Source organism: Chaetomium globosum, genomic scaffold (genome assembly GCF_000143365.1).
Source record: "Chaetomium globosum CBS 148.51 scaffold_7 genomic scaffold, whole genome shotgun sequence".
Lineage (NCBI taxonomy): Eukaryota > Fungi > Ascomycota > Sordariomycetes > Sordariales > Chaetomiaceae > Chaetomium > Chaetomium globosum.
The window spans coordinates 2,662,301-2,681,035 of NT_165982.1; the positions used below are offsets into that span (position 1 = coordinate 2,662,301).

At 56.9% G+C, this 18,735-nt stretch overlaps 8 protein-coding genes across 8 annotated transcripts in view; 5 read left to right on the plus strand and 3 right to left on the minus strand.

Annotated features, from left to right (window-relative positions):
- Window positions 1-349: 349 nt before the first annotated feature.
- CHGG_10416 (uncharacterized protein) lies at window positions 350-1,062 on the minus strand (the record flags this gene model as incomplete). Its single annotated transcript, XM_001228342.1, has 2 exons — window positions 350-739; window positions 802-1,062. 2 exons carry the CDS (start codon window positions 1,060-1,062, stop codon window positions 350-352), a joined length of 651 nt encoding a protein of 216 aa, XP_001228343.1.
- Window positions 1,063-1,569: 507 nt separating this feature from the next.
- Window positions 1,570-2,727, plus strand: CHGG_10417 (uncharacterized protein; the record flags this gene model as incomplete). Its single annotated transcript, XM_001228343.1, has 3 exons — window positions 1,570-1,635; window positions 1,721-2,286; window positions 2,343-2,727. The coding sequence occupies 3 exons, from the start codon at window positions 1,570-1,572 to the stop codon at window positions 2,725-2,727; spliced, it is 1,017 nt and encodes a 338-aa protein (XP_001228344.1).
- Window positions 2,728-3,553: 826 nt separating this feature from the next.
- Window positions 3,554-4,263, minus strand: CHGG_10418 (uncharacterized protein; the record flags this gene model as incomplete). Its single annotated transcript, XM_001228344.1, has 2 exons — window positions 3,554-4,077; window positions 4,146-4,263. The coding sequence occupies 2 exons, from the start codon at window positions 4,261-4,263 to the stop codon at window positions 3,554-3,556; spliced, it is 642 nt and encodes a 213-aa protein (XP_001228345.1).
- A 430-nt stretch (window positions 4,264-4,693) lies between these two features.
- Window positions 4,694-6,974, plus strand: CHGG_10419 (uncharacterized protein; the record flags this gene model as incomplete). Its single annotated transcript, XM_001228345.1, has 6 exons — window positions 4,694-4,792; window positions 4,883-4,934; window positions 5,022-5,442; window positions 5,705-5,951; window positions 6,023-6,241; window positions 6,471-6,974. The coding sequence occupies 6 exons, from the start codon at window positions 4,694-4,696 to the stop codon at window positions 6,972-6,974; spliced, it is 1,542 nt and encodes a 513-aa protein (XP_001228346.1).
- Window positions 6,975-9,260: 2,286 nt separating this feature from the next.
- Window positions 9,261-10,130, plus strand: CHGG_10420 (uncharacterized protein; the record flags this gene model as incomplete). Its single annotated transcript, XM_001228346.1, has 1 exon — window positions 9,261-10,130. The coding sequence occupies one exon, from the start codon at window positions 9,261-9,263 to the stop codon at window positions 10,128-10,130; it is 870 nt and encodes a 289-aa protein (XP_001228347.1).
- Window positions 10,131-10,919: 789 nt separating this feature from the next.
- Window positions 10,920-12,420, plus strand: CHGG_10421 (uncharacterized protein; the record flags this gene model as incomplete). The annotated part of the gene is made up of 3 exons (XM_001228347.1): window positions 10,920-10,942; window positions 11,167-11,219; window positions 11,510-12,420. 3 exons carry the CDS (start codon window positions 10,920-10,922, stop codon window positions 12,418-12,420), a joined length of 987 nt encoding a protein of 328 aa, XP_001228348.1.
- A 1,451-nt stretch (window positions 12,421-13,871) lies between these two features.
- Window positions 13,872-17,224, plus strand: CHGG_10422 (uncharacterized protein; the record flags this gene model as incomplete). The annotated part of the gene is made up of 2 exons (XM_001228348.1): window positions 13,872-15,209; window positions 15,335-17,224. 2 exons carry the CDS (start codon window positions 13,872-13,874, stop codon window positions 17,222-17,224), a joined length of 3,228 nt encoding a protein of 1,075 aa, XP_001228349.1.
- A 1,231-nt stretch (window positions 17,225-18,455) lies between these two features.
- Window positions 18,456-18,735, minus strand: part of CHGG_10423 (uncharacterized protein) — a gene marked incomplete at both ends in the record, with an annotated part of 1,424 nt that continues 1,144 nt past the window's right edge. Inside the window, one exon of the mRNA XM_001228349.1 lies at window positions 18,456-18,503. Coding sequence (XP_001228350.1) covers window positions 18,456-18,503 — 48 coding nt within the window. The remainder of the gene's footprint in view (window positions 18,504-18,735) is intronic.

Consider the following 18,735-nt stretch of genomic DNA (forward strand, 5'->3'; position numbering starts at 1 on the left):
ATCTGCATTAGTAGCGTAATCTTTGTGCGTGTCCGAGGCTCTATAAATCCGTCCGAGAGCAACCCGTCATCTCTATCCCTTTTTTTCCGCATTCCATATGCTAAGCAGGTTTGAACCGATCATCATGAGAGGACGCATTATACATCCGGAGACCAGAAAACAAGAAACGCCCGGCCTGCCCTCGGTACCCAAGATAACGTGGCACTGTGGCGAAGAAATTCCAAGAGTGGTAGTAGTACAGGGGAGGAACAGCCCTCCCGGAGAGTGAAGTTTGGGGGATCGAAAGCGCCGCTTAGGTGTTCTTGACGACCACCCACTTTGGCGGGCCTGAGGACGCGGCCGTTGGAGCTTAAAGCCCTTCTCCTGGGTGTTGGAAGACGGTGTTGTGTTCCTTGTCCTGCATGGGAGTCATGAAGGTGGCCTCATGCTCGTTGGGATTGAACACCTCGCCGTTGGGGTCGAAGCGCTCGAGGCCGTGTTTCTTGAGCGTCGACAACAGGATGTTTTCTGTCATCTTGAGGCCGTCGTACAAGTTGACTAGGTCCTGAGTGTGTTCCGTCTTGTTCTCAGGCTTGAGCTTCTCCTGGGGTACCATGGTCAAGGCACGGTCGAAGTTATCGACCGATTCGACCAAGTCCTTGGCGAACTTCTGGATGGCGAAGTCCCGCGCCGCCTTCATGTCGCGCTGTGTCCGGTCTTGCAGGTTGCGGAAGTCGGCCACGGAGCGGAGGTAGCGGTCCTGGGAAGCTGACGTATCAGTATGACAGCCGCTGATAATGGGTGTAGAACCGAGTAGCTTACCTTGAGGTCGCGGACCTCGGCATCCTTCGTCTCTAATTGCTTCTTTAGAGCGGCCTCAGGGCTCTCGGCCTCGACGTTCTCCTTCCCCTCCTCTCCATTCTTTTTTGCGGCATCCGTTTCGGAGCTGTACCACCTTGTCCTCGAAATGGCGAGTGGTGTCTGGTAGTAGGATTGGGCAATCGCAATGGTTTGCCTCTGGGTGCCGAGTCTGGCAGTGGAGCGAAGGGCTCTGGAGGTGGCCGAAACGGTTTGTCGTAGCATGGTTGTGAATGTGCTGGGAATCTGCTGCTCCTGAAATCAAGGGTCCGTCGCTCAATGTTCAAACTTCAAAGTCGCGTGTTGCTCAAGAAATTTTATGGGGGCGAGGTAGCCGGCTTGGCTCCAGGCCCTTTGGCCGACCGGAGCTCAACTTTGCAGGCGGATCATTGACGGGCCGCCACAATTGTGTCGAGGCCCGCCGAGGGGCTGAAGCTCAAGTTCTGTGGCGGATGCAAGAATGCGAGTTCCTGAACCCACTCCTGTCATTTGTGGGAGTGAGCCGCTATATTCACCCCACTGCAACGAGGGGTGGCCCCATGTGATACGCCGTGCTTTGTTCCCAGGCCATATGCATTTCTGCCACCGCCCTTAGCTCACTCACGCGTCCGCCTTCGCATTCGCAAACATCAAACTTGCACCTCACTCCTCACAAATTCCCTCCTCGCAGCACTATATCTATCGGCGCACATTCAAAAGTTCAAAATTTCGGCAGTTACAAGTAACAGCAACATGGACTACGACCCGATGGTGATGGACGACGCCGAGGCGCTGGGCCCGGTTGTCAAGATTTCTCAAGTATGTCTTTGTCGCATTATCGACTCCGTCCCCGCTTTCGATCTTGGGGAAACAATGTGATCTAAACGAGATCGCGAAAACCCAGGCAGACCCGATCCGTGTCAAGTTCGAGCTCTCGAATGCGGATATCGCCTTCGCAAACTCCCTCCGCCGCGTTATGCTCGGCGAGATCCCCACCATTGCGATCGACCTTGTGGAAATCGAAGAAAACAGCTCCGTACTAGCCGACGAGTTTATCGCCCACCGCCTCGGACTTATCCCGCTAAATGCTGATGGTGTTGAGGGGTTGCTGTTCGCGAGGGATTGCGACTGCGACGGTTGCTGCGAACACTGCAGTGTCAGGCTCACCCTTCACGCCAAATGCACCGGAGACGAAAACATGCATGTATTCGCTCGGGACTTGGTACCGACGGGTGAGCGAATCAATCAGGTCCTTGGTACCCCTGTGGTCTCAGATTCCGAAGGACTCGGCGCTCTCATTTTAAAGCTCCGGCCGGGTCAAGAAATCAAGCTCGAGTGCATCGCAAAAAAAGGCATTGCGAAGGAGCACGCGAAGTGGGCGCCATCGGCGGCCATCGGGTTTGAGTACGACCCTCACAACAAGCTTCGCCACACGGATTTCTGGTACGAGACGGATGCTAAGACAGAATGGTGAGCCCATCCTTCCCAACGATCCCTCTTTACACTGGCTGGCTTACACAACACAGGCCCCCAAGCGAGTACGCCGCGTGGGAGGAGCCCCCTCAGGAGGGTGAGCCGTTCGACTACGATGCCGTCCCGAACCGATTTTACTTCAACGTCGAGAGCGCCGGGAATCTCCCGCCCGATACGATCGTCAGCGAGGGCATCAAGGTCATTCAACAGAAGCTTGCCGGGCTCATCCATGAGCTTGCCGATGAGGGCGGAGATGGAATGAACGGCGACTATAACGGTCCCCGGAGCCCAGAGTACGGCACCGGGGCTGACGGCTTTGGTGGGGGGTATACGACACCCTTTGGGAACGGTGGCTCTTGGGGCGGGGCCGGCGGGGCTGGCGGGACAACGCCGTATGGGGCGACACCTTACGGTGGAGGCCAAAACAGCTGGTCGTGAGCGGCTAAGGGTTCTGCCGCCAGCACACTCTCGTCTCAAGCCCACCAACCGCTTGTGTGTGGCCGCCCTTAGCCACTGCGGATTGTAACGGCCCTACTCGAGCTTACGTACGCGAGATGGGCTCTTATTAATACGGACGCCCGCCCGGGATTGGGCCACTCGTCTACCATCCACTAGCAACATAACAACACGCAGCCCATCGAACACTCGCCATCCAATGCGTTTAATTTCCAGAGGCTCATGGTAACACAGCCCGCCTATTTCAGGTTGCATGACATGGATATCTCAGCCGGAGTTTGGGGGAGCGGGAAAGCAGAGGGGAATTTGGATCTTTTACATTCCGGAAGGCAATTGCTCTACCATACAAGCTCTCTAGCTCTCTAATCAACCAACAATGCGGGTATAGAGAAAAAGGAAAAGGAGAAGGAAATATACAAGGGTGGCAATAAGCTGGACAGAAGATACCACCAAACACGGTTTTATCCAACGCCGGTGCCTGCAATGCTTCTATACCCTCTAGAAAACACATCAAACGCCACCGCTGTCTCTATGGTTGCCTGCCCATGACGGTGTATAATGCTCGTATGCACTCGATGGTCGTCGATAATAACTAGCGTATCCAATCGTAACTCGTACCACCGCCGTATCATGGGTCAAGCCGCTCGTTACTCGGTTTCATACCGGTTCCTCTATGCCGTTGATCTTTCTATAAACCTTGCGGTGCGACTCTAAAAAGAGAAATGTACAGATCGTTTGTCTACAAGGCGCATGTTACATCAGCATGAACACTCAAGGTCGAACAGAGGGGGAGGGGGGAACAGAAAACTCACGGTCCCAGTCTCAGAAAACTCGGCACCCAACCCTTAAACATCCACCGCATTCCCTCCTTAGCGTACACCTCGCGCAGCACGCCCACCACACCAACATCACCACCCGTCGCCGACATGACCCTCGTCTTAATGACGTCGATCGGGCTCGTCACAGTGGCAGCGACCACACCGGCGAGGAAACTCGCACTAAAATGCGTCGCCAGGTTGTCCTGCATGGGGGTCAGGCGCAGCATGGTGCGCTTGAAGACGTCGTAGCTGGCCAGCTGGCTGGCGGTCATGGCAGCGGCGCGCGCGCTGTTGGGCCAGACGCCGCGGAACAGGCTGGCGGCGCCTTCCTCGCGCACCATGCGCACCAGGCCGTCGCCGGCGTGGGCGTAGTTGCGCCGCTGGCCCGCGGGCAGCGCCGCGTCGTGCTGCATGCGCACGTTGAGCACGTCGGCCGCGTTGCCGGGCGATGCCGCCGATGAAGCCCGAGGTGGATGGCCATGGCGATCAGGAGGGGTAGCGAGGGGGGCTTGGGCTTGCCCGTGGTGGGGTCCGTCTTTTTGGAGTCTGAAGCGCGACTTCATTTCCTCGTAGATGCCGAACCGTGTGGTGGAGTAGGTGATTTGCCGGAGGAGGGAGGCTCGACAGGCCGTTGTAGAGGTCCGCGGATGCCGTTGTGCTTGACGATGTGCACAAAGGTGCCGCTCATCGACTTGGGCATGTCGCCCGTCCGGGTTTGGAGGCGCACCTAGGGGTGGGTTGGTCAATTATCATTATGTTGAAGCGGCGCCGGGGGTTCGTACCTTGACTAGGGGGCTGGGTTAGTCTTTTATATCAGGAGCGTTTGCACTCTGGATCGTGGGCTTGCTTAAACTTACCTAGGTCTAGGGGATGTGTTACGCAGGCGGCCATACTACTAGCGCTGCCACCGAACCAGAAGGGGTAATGCACCGGCCGAACTCTTGCCGGCGAGGGTGTGGCCGCCCTGTCCCCATCCCTCTTTTCCATCACCGTGGTCGAGGGCACCACCGCGGGGCGTCCTTCACTCTTGGCTGACTGCATTTTGCCCTGCGGTATCCATACAGAAAATAAGAGGCTACAAAAGCATTCCGGTTTTTATTAGGCGGGGAAAGCGGCCAAAAATAACTCAAATGAAAGGCAGAATATCACAAGCGAATGGCAGTCCTTATGATATTGAAACAACGCTGGCTGCAACCAAAAAGCTCGACGAACTCATCGCGAAGATAAAAGTAAGATGCAAAGATACGCTATCGGAGTTGGTTCGGCAGCCACGGCAAAGTAAAATCTAAGGGTTTTTCTTTTCGAACTGGACCGTGCAGGCTGGCTACGTCAGTTTCAAGCCCGCCAAGCCTATGGATCTCAGGGGCAGGGGTCGCCGTCTCTTCGCTGGAAAGCGGGACCGGCGCCAGATACAGGGTTAGGGTTGACCATGATTATTTACAAATGTACCTGGTCAAGCTGATGTTAGGTTTCGCCGAGAACGCTTCACCCTTCTCTCCGTTCCCAAGTATTTGTTGGAGACAACCGAGTCCATTGCTCGTACGAGGCTGGCGCACCTGAGGACCTCGGCGACACTCTGGCTGCCTCTCAAGAACCCTTCGCCCTGGGACGCATTGGCCAATCAAGATCCCAGGGCCGCAGCGAATGGCACAGATGCCCGATCCCGAGTCCTTGGCGAGGATGCCCCACCCAACTTTTTCGAGCTGCCTCCCGGAGGGACCTCGACCGAGCCCTTCGAGGAGCGATCCTGTTCCCCACCATCAGGCCTCCAGGAGCCGCAAGCCGAACTTCAACATGGTCGGACCACGGGGAATTGCGAGTGCCCTGTGGCCTCGCCTTGGGAGTCGGTCCAGTATCGCGCTGCCTGTTCGACGAAGCAGTCCGTTAACTAGTCTGTCAACACGGTGCTGGCGGGCAGCCTACTACTCTTCAGGTTAGAATAAAAAACAGAAACATGCACCTCCCTCCGTGGATCAGTCTTGCTGATAGAGACCTTGCGAAAAGAAGCCGCAACTTCCCCTGCAAATGTGACGACGAACCCAAAAACTGTCGAGATCAACGGCCAGAAATATGCGACGGATTCTTGGTTCAATGTCTCCTCCACCGTCCTGTCGTTGATCTCGCGAAAACTACACCTCCAGAAAGACCACCCTGTGGTCATCACACGTAAAATCCATCGAATCCGTCTTCCCCCGCCCGACCTACAAGTACTATAATGAGTTCGACCCGGTCGTCTCGACGTACGAGAACTTCGACTCGCTGGGCTTCCCCCCGGACCACCCCGGCCGCGCCCGCACCGACACCTACTACATCAACAAGGACACCCTCCTACGAACCCACACCAGCGCGCACGAGGCCGGAGCTCTTCCGGGCGAGCGCGAGCGGCGGGTACCTTGCTCAGCGCCGACGTCTACCGCCGCGACGAGGTCGACCGCAGCCACTACCCGGTCTTCCACCAGATGGAGGGTGCGCGCGTGTGGGACCGCACCAAGGTGCCCAACGGGGACCTGGCCGCCGCCGTGCTCGCCGACCTCGACCAGCTCCCCAAGCACAACATGAAAGTCGAGGACCCCAACCCGCCCTTCCACCCGGAACGCAACCCCCTCCAGGCGGAGCACCACACCCCGGCCGAGGCAGCCGCCGTCGCAGCCCACCTCAAACGCTCCCTCGAGCTCATGGTCAATGAGATTCTTCACGCGCGCCAAAAGCCGCCGCCGCCGCCACCCTCCTCAACCAACCCCACCACCCGCCCCCGGACCCCACCGCCAGCCGCTGCCGCCGAACGAACCCCTCCGCGTGCGCTGGGTCGAGGCCTACCTTCCCCTTCACGTCCCCCCTCGTGGGAGCTCGAGGTGTTCTACCAGGGTGAACTGGGCTCAGAGGTGCGTGGGGTGTGGGGTGTCGCAGCAGGCGCTGCACGCCAACGCGGGGCGCCCGTCCCAGATGGGCTGGGCGTTTGGCATCGGCCTGGAGCGCATCGCCATGCTGCTGTTCCGCGTCCCGGATATCCGCCTGTTTTGGTCGCGGGATGAGCGGTTCCTGGCGCAGTTTCAGGGGCTGGAGGATGCCGGGTTGGAGGGTTTGAGGCTGTTTGTGCCGTTTAGTAAGTACCCGGCTTGTTATAAGGATGTGTCGTTTTGGTTGGGGGGTGGTGGTGGTACTGGTGGTGAAGGGGGGGCGGAGTGGCATGAGAATGATTTGATGGAGGTGGTGAGGGATGCGGCGGGGGATTGTGTTGAGGATGTGAGTCTGGTGGATGAGTTCACGCATCCGAAGACGGGCCGGAGGAGTATGTGTTATCGGATCAATTATCGGAGTCTGGAGAAGACGTTGACGAACACGGAGACGAATGAGATGCATGATAGGGTGGTTAAGGGGTTGGTGGGGAGGTTAGGGGTCGAGATTAGGTAGTTGTCGGGGTGGAGGTCTGCAGGCAGCGGCTGTCATAGCTAGTTGTCACGACGAGTTGCCTCGATTGCTCATCACGGCTGGTCGTCTCGACTGGCTATCACGGCTGGTTGTCATGGGTAGTTGTCATGGCTGGTTGGCTCGGATCATCTCATCTCCTCACCGCTGCAACCGTTCCAGCGTCGAGAGGAGGTGGCATTGTCATGGACAAACGGTCGGCCGGACATCAAAACAGAAAGGGCACAAAATCTGGCCCGTCCCGCAACGGCCGGCTGTCTGCTCAGCCACGCCCGGTGAGACGCTGATGAGGGGATCTCTCACCTTCCCCTCCTCTCCCCTCAAAAACCGGGCTATCTTATGGGCCTCTGTAACCGGAAGGGGTCTTGCCGCTGTATGTTGGGACTGTATTATACTGTACGCTGGACAATAGGTAGACATGGATAGACGGCGATGTATGATATCAGACCCTTGCTCCGGCCGCTCACCTCGTCAATAGACTACCGGGCAGTGCAAAAGTTGTGGAGCCGCAAGTGAGGGGTCCGGGTTTTGGATGACTAGCAGGTCAGCCTCTTACGGGCGGTCACGTCGGGTTATCAGATGGGCTCCCTTGGCAGATTTCGGCGGGCGGATGATCGTTCCTTGGTGTCGTGGATGGCCGTTGCGGTGAGAAGGCGGCGCAGACGGAGATGGCTGGGTTTGTTGGCACTGCCGGGCATCATATCGGCCACCCAATTTGTGAGACAAAGCACCAGGTCGGGAAGATGATAATCCTCGTGGGGTCGCTGATTCCACAGGCCCAGCAGCATTGCAGGGCGAACTTGCTCGTCGCCAAGTCTGACGATGGCGTTGCTCTCGGTGCCACGAGTTCGACATCTGCTGTGCCTCCCTGCCACGTTTTCGCCGTTGCTTACCATCAGGGAGCTCCAAGCTTATCCGTTCGTTAGACTTGACTATCAATTACCTTATTTCTCTCTAGTGCAGCACTGCAGGGCAGGTCAACGGACGGCTATTCTGCTCTTCCGTCGACCTTCCTTGGCGTACATCAGGAGTTACATGCGTTGCATCGGGAGCAGGTTGTAAGAGGCAGGTGAAAGGCCGGTCACTAACCGCCCCGTCTCCGTCTAAAGGGTTTTTTTTTTTTCGGAAGCTTAACTAATTCGGCAGGTCTTCGACCCTCTCTTGCGAGGTATCCGGCGCCCCTTTAAGTTCTGCCGTCTCGCCGTGTCTGACCCGTGAAATTGGTGGTGGCGTGGAAGGCTGAGCAGTGCCATAACATGTGGACACCGAGGCATGACAAAAGTGCCCTGCTCGCCTGAAGAGGCTCAGGAATGTATTCTGTTGAGATGGCGTATTCGGGATGGCAGTGACAACAAGCTCCGTAATTTCGGATCCAGACCGGGAGCCTCACTGCGGTTTTGGGCGGAGGCCGTTACAGGAATGCGAGGTTGAGACGGGGCCGCCAGTTGGCGACGGATGAAGACCCTGATCCTCATGGCTTTGTCTGCTGCTTGTCTGTCAGTGCTGCTGGTCCCCGTCGTCTCGTTGTGTCCCAACGATCGGTCAATGAGGCTGTGCAAGTCGGAAAGAGCGGGCAGCGAATCAGACAACGGAGGGCGCCCATTTTTCGAGCGTCGCAAACGGACATTTTGCCGAGAGATCCACCCTTGCAATCGCTCCACTTGTAACCCTCCATGCCCTCTTGAGGCTCTTGGCTGCCATTGTTCGAGTTCGGTGGCAACAAGCGCTGGGGAATTTCACAATCGAGAATCTCGCAGCCAACCGCTTCTTGGCCAGGCACAGCAGGATCAAGCAGGAAAGAGAGGCTTTGCAAATTAGGGAGGCAAGTTGAACGCGCAAACTTTTCGGTCGAAGCCACGTTCTGTACAGGGAGCCCAGCAGGTCAGTGCTAAGTGGTCCCGTCTCAGCGACAACTCCGCCTCCTCATCCAACCAGCGGCGGCTTTGCGGCTTGTCAAAACGGCCCGTGATCGACCCGGGGGTTGCTGCATGCATCCAACGCTGCAGCAGAACATCCGCCAACTCAACTTATAAATCCATCCCGCCGCACCGGATTCCTTCCGTTTGTTCCATTGTCTGCATCTTGACACTGCTCCTCCAACAAAGCCTAAAGCTTCAAAGACACTACCTAACGGTCAACAAAAGAGGCCTCTGAAATAAATACGTTAAATACAATCACGCAACACACACATCATTAGCGGGCTCCATCGCCACGCACATCATCTACATCACCCGCTGTCAATCCGACCAACTCGTTCGCATATCCGCCGAAATGGAGCAACAACTACAGAGGGATCTGCCTTTCCGGGCAGCGCAGCATACCGAAGAACAACAATTGTCACCACAACTTCCGCCGTCGCCCACTCGCTCTTCGACGGGCAGCAGCACCCGGTCGCGCAAGTCGACGCTAACCCTTGACCTCGCCAACCTCCCCCCGCTGATCAAGCCAACACCACCCTGCAACACGCTGATCTTCACCAACCTCCAATCGCGTGACATCTTCTCTCCGGACAACCTCCAGCAGATTCGTGACCTCATCGAGAAAATCGCCCGCATTCACGCCTTTTCCCCGCTGAAATCTCTCAGCCGCATTATTGTCTCGTTCTACAGCGTTAAGGACGCCGTTGCAGTGCGCGAGATCTGGGACGGCGAGCCCATTATGGGCGACCGTTGCCGTGTATACTTCGGCCAGCCGACGCCGCTCACGACACAACCACACAAATTGGCGCTGCCTGACGCGGGCAAGCTCTTCTTCATCTCTCCCCCCCCTAGCCCGCCGCACGGATGGGAACAGACAATGGAGGACGCACCCAACAAGATGGTGCACGCCGACGACCTAGCCGAAGCGCTGGCCCGGCTGAGGCACCACAACAATCCCAACGGCTCCGAATTGGCCAGCGCTATGGCGATGGGGTCGCCCGTGTCGCCAGTCGAGAGCAGTCGGGGCCCGCAGCGGAGCCGCAGCTCGACCCTGGTATTCCAACCGAACCCGGAGCTGGGCGCGAGCCCGGACCTGCCGTGTGTTATTATTCATGACATGACGGATGAGCCCGAGGACATGAGCCCGATTGCGCCCCCGGCGAGCAAGCCGATCATGGCGCATACTTCCCGGCCGCCGGTCGAGTTGATGCACGATGCTTAAACAAAAGGGAACGCGTTGTTTCATGTTTCTATTCTTGTTTTATTTCTTACCATTGCTTTTTTTTGCGGGTGTACCTTTGTTATTACTCCGTTTCGGTATGACGGGACATTGATTGGGTTTTGGGTTCAGAGAACGGATGTGTGGCGTTGGGATCTCAGGGTGTGTGCGACAGGAGGCATTGTCGCAGACAAGTATTACTGGATTCGTGGGGCAGTTTCGGAGTTGCGCGGTCACACAAAAACATTGTCATGGTGCATTGTACAACGGTTTAGAGCAGATCAATTAGCTCGATCTACTTTCGCAATAAAATTGTTGCAGCATATCTTCATCCCAGATGTGACAGAGTCCGGGCCCCAATCTCGCCCACATCCCGTCGGAATCAAGAGCTAGGTACTGTGCAATGCTCAACTCGCCGACGTTTCACATCCTTCTTCCTCGGATCTCGAACTTATAACGACCCCACAGGAGGCTGGGATCTGCCTGGACCACACCCACCGGGTAGCTCACCGCAGGTTCTGTAACAGCATCGATCCTCGTCTTGTAACCCACAGCCACACGATGCACCCCGAAACTGCCCCCTCGCGATGTCCAACACCGCCCCGGGGAGATTCGGCCTCTCGGACTGCCTACCGAACAGCAGGAGGCAGCTAGATCACTAGCATAGTTCTCCTCTTGTTACCCCACCTAACCTACCTCAACGGCTGTGCTCGCTCCCCAATCTTGGCCACCCTTCGCGGCCGGCGGAGAAGTGCCACATGACGCCGTTTGTAATAAAACGGACTGTTCACAATGTCTATAAGTTATGTAGCAAGGTAGAATGAGCCCTCATGTGCGGGTGGATGGCAGGCAGCCCGGGCAGGATGGCTCGACAGGAGGCCGGGGGCTCAAAAATAGTACGCTGGGGTTGGCGTTCTTTAGCCCGATCTCTGTGATAATCACGGACCTGGCCTGCTTCACATTGACTGTCGTCGTCGTCATCATGGAGCCTTGAATCGGGTATGTTGAGGACTGGGTTCTAATTAGTTCCTAGCTATAGGATAATCAACGGCAATTCTGAAGTAGGGATTCTGGACCAAGTCCGTGAGCCCAGTGAGTGACTTGCACTTGGTATATGGGTTGCGGTGCGAACACAAGGTATCAATCACAAGGTTTGATGGTGTGGGCGGGAGCTGTGGCCCATGGGAACGGATCGGGTTGGTGGGTCTGTCTGCGTCAGGCCGGCACATGGCTCCACTCGCCGGACTAGGGTCTTGTAAATTTTCAGAGACGGCAACATTTCGTTTACTTCCTTTGCAACAACTTGCCCGCCAGCCTCTACCCAACCGATTTATTTTGCTTTCTTGGTTTTTATACGATGGATTGCTCCTGCCGTATAACAGCTTTGAAGATTTTTGTCAGGACCATCGCGCAAATCCACGTCCCTCTCCGTACTACGACACCACGTGCCACCCAATATCGAGCTCTCTCAACTCAGCCCAACCGGGCATGCACTCAACAGACAAGCTCCATACTTGCCACCACACCTCGAGCGTTGCACACGTCATGCGCGAGGGACAGGGACTGGCAGGCGCCGAAGCCTTTCAAAAGAAGAGGTGGAGGGCGGAGTGTCCAAAACAACCCACTAGCGAGCTCCCACGCATCCGAACCGGTAGCCAACGATCCTTTCAGACACCTATCCCAGAATGACTATGCCAGGCCAACGGCAAGGCCTCAGGCATACAGGTCGAAGACAGGCGACTCCGGTGGCCGTGAACAGCGGTACAAACCGGCGGGAGGTGCCAGGAAACCGAGGCGGCCCAACCCGGAATCGAATACTCAGGGTGGCAACTGGGCTGAACCCAAAACCAAAGAACCCTGGAGGATCCAGAAGGAGGCCCTGGCAAAAAAGTTCCCTGAAGGCTGGAAGCCGCGCAAGAAGCTGTCGCCCGACGCCCTAGTCGGCATCCGGATGCTGCACCAACAGTTCCCCGATGAGTACACGACCGAGACGCTGGCGCAAAAGTTCGAGGTGTCGCCCGAGGCGATCCGTAGGATCCTGAAGGCGAAATGGGTGGCGGACCCCGAGACGGAGGTCGAGCGGCAAGCGCGGTGGCACAACCGCGGCAAGCAGGTCTGGACGAAATGGGCGGCGCTGGGCAAGAAACCGCCCAGGAAGTGGCGCGCCGAGGGCATCGTCCGCGACCCCATATGGAACGAGCCGAGGGGTCCGAACCACAAAGACAAGGCGGCTCGTGCTGAAGCGCAGCGGAGGGAGGCGCAACGGAGGCTTGCGAGTGGGATGATGGGATGAATAGTCACGACATACGACACACGGGGAGGGGATGGTTGGCTTGTAAATGGCAAAGGCCGCAACCACCCCGAACGCATAACCAACCCACGGCGCTGATAGCTGTGTGTTAATATTGTATTATTGTACTATTAGACGGGGGTGTACGAATTACGATGTATGAGAGAGTGCGTGCCTCCTATGGCCGCCATGTCTCAGGGAGTTCTGCCGAGAATGGCTGTCCCTCAGTCAATCAATTCGGTATCACCGAGGCGACCAACCCGCCTTAGCTAAAATCGACGTCTCGTCGGTCCTTCTCGTGATTTGTTATGATTCTCTCATAAGACATCTAAAAGCTTGTCAACGTGGTCCGAGCCCCTCGTGCGGTCCCGAGTGACAGATATTCCTTGTCCGGTACTCGAGCTGCTCGGTTAGGGGTGTCATCTCGCTGGCTGCAGGCTCGGCCCGCACTAATGCAACCTCGCGGCTCATCACATTGGTGTGGGAAATGGCATCGGGACCTGGCTCCTTTCGCCACGATGGGCCACCATGTGGCTGCGAATTTGTGTCTGTCTCCAGCTGGGCCGCGGTGTTTCCACTGAATGCCTAATGTACACAGTACCTTGGGATTCACCGTGGCTTGAGTGGTACAGATGGACCAGGTGGTGGGAGGTTGTCCGGATCTTCCTTTTTTCTTTCCTCTTGTTTTTTTTGGTCGGAACCACTGAGCATCCAGAAAACTGGCTAGCCCCACTGATAGTCGTCCCAAATGGGAAACAAGCTGGCGCAAATCTGATGGTGGACGCACGGGCCATATTTTCTACACAGTACCACAAGCTCTCCCCTGCACAACCAGCCTGACCCACAACACAAGCCCAGGAGAACAGGGCCCAACAAAAGGCCTGGGACGAGGCTTGCCGGAGATCGCAGCTGGGCACCGGGGGTTTGGTGTTTTTTCTTCACCATCCTAGATTCAACGGCGTTTTCGCGACGCCTCCACGCAAATGTCGTGCACCGAATCTAAACCCTAATCGACATCGGCGCCGGGGCAATTGAGTTTGTCTCGCTGCACGATCTTCATGTCACTGTAAGCTCCGAAGTTGTTTCCGTGCCCAACGACTGCATCGCTATGAGATACCCGGCGCCTCCTGCATGGCCATGCATCGGGCGCTTCCTGACCCGCAGATGCTGATTCTGTGCGTCTGTACCTGTAGCTTTCAAACCGCCGTTCTGCCTCCATCATTCTTTTGAGCAGCTTCGCGCGAGACACACACATTCCAGACTCGATTCGATTCTTTCTTTCCTTTGCTGCGCTCCTTCTGCCTCCAGTTAACTACTACTACTACCTCGTCACGGTCACACACCGACTCTTTCCCCGCCGATTATATGCTCCGACGCCCTCGTTCAGCCCTTCGATTCACTCTCCGTCCCCGCTTTTTGGGTTGTTCTGATCAGTCAGTCCATGGCGAAGAGCGATGGCATCCACTCCCTCAAACCGGACTAAGCCTACACCGTCCAACTCCCCGTTTGTCTCACGCCCCTCCCGGTCTTCTATTCGACCCCGAGCCTACTACGACTCCTGCCTCTCCCTGCAGCGTGTGGTCGGTACCACCTGCGGCTCGCCCACCGGCTTCGACACGGTCCACTCGTCCTTCGCATACCTCGCCGGCGGCGCCGTGGTCGTGGTAGATGTCTCCGGCGAGCACTATGCGCAGCGCTTCTACCGAGCACGCCCCACCGCCGTTCCCCTCCTCAGCGTCTCCCCCACCACAAACAATTCGTCCACGCCGATCTCTACACCAAAAGCCAACGATAGCAGAAATAGAGCTGCTGCTTCTTCTCCCAGAGACTCCCTCTATGCTGAGTGGCCCGACTCGCCGACCTCCAAGACCTGGACGAGCCGCGAACGGATCAAGGCTGCGACCTGCCTGGCCCTCAGCCGAGATGGACGGTACCTAGCCGTGGGTGAAACGGGCTATGCCCCGCGTGTGCTCTTGTTCAACCTACAAGATGCCTCTTCCGACGTACCCCTGGTGTCCATCAGCGAACACACCTTCGGGGTCAAGGCTGTGGCTTGGTCTCCCGACACAAAGTACCTGGCGTCGCTAGGGGCAGCAAATGACGGGTTTCTCTACCTGTGGAAGGTCGACTCCCGGACCGGCGCGGTGAAGCTGTTTCAACAGAACAGATGCACCGCGTCCGTGAAGGAGATGGTGTGGATGGGCAACAATGTCATCACGCTCGGTGTCCGCCATGTCAAGGTGTGGAGGGTTGAGGAAGGGCTGGATGTAACGCCCGTGAAAACGAAATTCTCGAACGAAGGAGCGACCCCCGCTCCTCTGCCGGCTCAGAAGCCGTTGCCGGGCAGAAACATTCTGCTCGGGGCGATGCTGGACGAAACATTTTCCTGTGCGCTCTCGATATCAGACGAAAAGACTATCATCTGCTCCGAAACGGGTTGTGTCTGCTTGCTCGATGATACCAACAAGCAAATGAAGCTGTCGAAGGCGGTAGAGGTCGATTTCAGCGTCACCTGCGTCTCTCGCCGAGGAGAAGATATCCACGTCGGAGGAAGAGAAGGTCAGCTTGCCATTATAAGCCTTGATGATATATTGAGCGGCTGCTCCGAACCGACCATCCGTACTTCGGCAATGGCGGCCGGTCTCGTAGCCATGGGCTTTTTGGCAGAGAACCTTGTCACCATCGACACCAGGCGATCGATCGATATCTGGAGTGCGGACTATACGCCCGGCAATTCCCTGGGCGAGAAATCACACATTCCTATCCCGGGCCTCGGCGATCCAATCGTTGGGGTACAGCCGTTATCCGCATCAAACACCCTTGACGCCAGTTTCTTTACGTGGTCCGGACTCGGCAGGGTGACCATTGGAATCTGGGCGGCATCATAAAGTCGTCTTTTGACATACCAATCGAACAGGTGGACACAAGCGCCGAGTCCGGTCCCGCCAATCAAGTCGTTGTGGTGAGAGCCACGAACGACGGGTCCTTCTTCATAGCCGGAGACAAGTTGGGCGTCCTCCGGATTGTTGAGGTTTCCACCGGAGAGTGTTTGCTGGAAACAAAGGCACACTCTTCTAATTGCCAGGACATCACTGTCCACGAAGGCAAATCTAGATTCCTCGTGGCCTCCTGCGGCCGAGACCGAACCGTTCAGCTGTTCCACCGCTCATCCGCAGGGGTGTTCGAGCACTTCCAGACGCTCGAGTTCAGCGCCAAAGTGGTCCAGGTACTAGTACCGAACGAGGACAAGGTCCTGACGTGCTCCCTCGACCGGACTCTCCAAATCCACGACCTGGTGAGCAAGGAGGGCGAACCCGACGTCTTGGCAGCCATTCCGTTCAAATCGGTCTCCTTGAAGGCATCTCCGTCCGCAATGGCCGTGACAACCGACGAGAAGGCCGTGTTTGTGTCTCTGCTGGATCGTTCTGTATGCCAGTACGACTTCGGTAACGGGCGGGTTCTCGGCACGTTCAAGTGCAATGACGAATCCGGGCTCGACTCGGTCGTGCTAGAGTCATTGACCCATAGTCAGCCCGGGTCCAATGACCCCCCTTTCCTTCTCGGCATTTCCAACACGGACAAATCCGTGCGAGTCTATGACACCCAAGCAGGCTGTTTCATGGACCGCGAATGGGGCCATACCGAAGCCATCAACGGCGCCGTCCTCATCGACGGCGAAGAATCCGGCCGTAAGGTCGTCAGTGTAGGCGAAGATGGTACAATCATGATATGGGGCCTCGACTTTGACGACTCAAGCAACGGATCACAAAGTCGCGACCCGTCTCCAGAAAAGGCTCCCCAGCCGGCCTCTACCCGGCCGCCGTTACGGCGAGTTCTTTCCAAAGCGGAACTGGCCGAATTCCAACGCCCAACTTCATCCGCCGGGCCCCCTAGCTCAAGTACAGGACGGCGTTCCCCTCCCCGACCCTCACATCGCCGTCCCGCCAAATTTCAGCTCCCTTTCTCGTCCCTCCGGACCCCGAACAACAACAATAACAGCAACAGTAACAACAACAGCACCCCCGAAAAGCAAGCGACCTCTCCTACCAACACCACCAGCATGATCATCATAGACGACACCCACGCCCGCACTCCGTCCCGGCGACCGTCTTCCGGCGCCGGCTCCCGCTGCTCCGACGACAGCCCACCGCCCGAAAGTCCCAAGACCCGCTCCAAAATGTTCCGCCGCCCATCCCTTCCCGCCCTAGGAGCAACCCCACTATCCACGTCCAAGTCCCGCAAAAACTCCAGCTCAAACCAGCGCGGTAGCGGTGGAGGCGGTGGCGGCGGCGGCGGTGGCAGTGGTGGCGGGAATGGATACGGGTTCGGGACCCTCAGCATGGCGACGGAACAGACCTGCCGGCAGCTGCGCGCGTACCGCAGGAAGCTGGCATCGGCCGACTCCATCCACGGGGACGTGCTGGCGCAGCTGGATGCCGAGCTGCGGTTGACGGCGGCTGCGCTAGGGGAACGGGCCATCAGGAGCCGCACGGGGAGCGGACATGGCAGCGGTAATAGCCATCGAGGACACGGTGATCGGCGGGGCGATTCTGGAGGCGGGAGCCAAGGTGACGCCAGCAGCGGCAAGGTCAGCGAAACGATACTCAGCGGCCTGCTGGACCAGTACAGCGAGCGGCTGGTCAGCATGCTCGACGAGAAGCTTCGCCTGAGGCTGAGCGAGGAGGAGAAGGACTCCCTGGCGGCGGCGAGGGAGCGCCCGCGCACCGCCGGGGAGGGGTCCAACGCCTCCTTTTCTGGGGGGAGTATCAGTGGAGGCCCCGTTTGTGATGAGCCCGAGTCTGTGTGAGAACAGATGGAGGCGGAGGCGGAGGCCGCGGCGGTCGGCAGGGCTGCGGCTATATAATACTTAATTTCGCTCGCGCGGGATGAGTCGCGGCGGCATCGAGGCGATGGATACCCCCTTTTTTTCTGCGGGTCTTCGCTTCTCTCATTCTTTTTTTTTTGTTTACTGTACCCATATCCTATCACACTGCACACATTCTGGCGGCGGCGCGGGTTTTTTTTTTTTTTTTTTACTCTCTTTGCATCCCCTCCTTATTTTCCCTATCTCACTCTCTTTTTTATACTATACTTTCTGCTAGTACAAGGTTGGGACAAGACAAAGACAGGCGCGTCTAGGGCGGCGGTGGATAGGCGTTTCTGGACTGGACCGGACCGGATTGGACTGGGCTGGGTTGAGCTGCGGCTGAGCTGGATAGGGCTTCGCTCGCTTTCTTTTCCCGGTGGGTGGGTGGCTGGGTGGGTGGCATGCGCTTGGTTGAATGGATCGATCCATGGATGGATGGATGGATGGGTCGTGGTGGCTCGCACTAGAGGATTGGAATTCATCCGGGGGTTTGTTTAGAGGCTCAGAATTAGACGCGCGTGGGGGGGTTGGATTGGTGGATACCAAGTGGATGGGTGGGATAGGCGGTGAATTGAAGACACCTACGTTTGATCGGGTTTTGTGGATGGGTGTGCTTGCTGTGAAGTGAGGAGTGGGTGCGCTTGCTTTGACCTGGGGGTGTCCTTCTTGAGGTGTGTCGAGGATTAGGTTGAGGATTGTGCTGCCGTAGGTTGGATTGTGCTGCCGTAGGTTGGATTGTGCTGCCGTAGGTTGGATTGTGCTGCCGCAGGTTGCACCCTGTCCATCCACCTAGCTTGAGGTCTGACTCTGCTGCTCTGAGAGGTTCGGAGAGCAATCCATGTGGCTGTATAAGCTAAGTGCGACCCCTTTGGCCCTCTGTGTCCGTTTGTCCCAGTCCCTGAAGAAGGTTAAGAACTCCAGCATGTTGGAAAAGCACATAGGAGCGTTGAAGAGTATTCTACTTCTATACATTCGCCCCTGCTCTCAACATGTCCCTAATCCAGGGGTTCTACGACAGGAACAGCCACGTTGACATGACACCTAGGAACCTGAAGTTCTGAAACAAGAGCTCCCAGCAGCCCGTGTGCTCATATTGTATGAGCAGAGCCGCTGCCTGGATGCTAACTAACAACTGGTCCAGTGATCTTTTTTTCGTCGGATTATGAACAGTCTATTTCAAACAATTTCCAGAGCCCCCAGTGTCGTGCACTACCGCATTCTAAAAACAGAAATGGTAGAATTGTATACCTAACCAACCGGGTGGCCACAGACGGTGAGAAATATGGTTACAATCATAATTCATGTTGGACCGGCCTATCGCTGCCAACTCTACTACCCTCCCAATGCTGGAGTATTAACACCCCCACTATATTGTAAATGGGCTGTTCATAACGCTTCGTAGCAGGATGCAAAAAATAAACAAAACAATAATCGTAATACCTCTGAAAAGT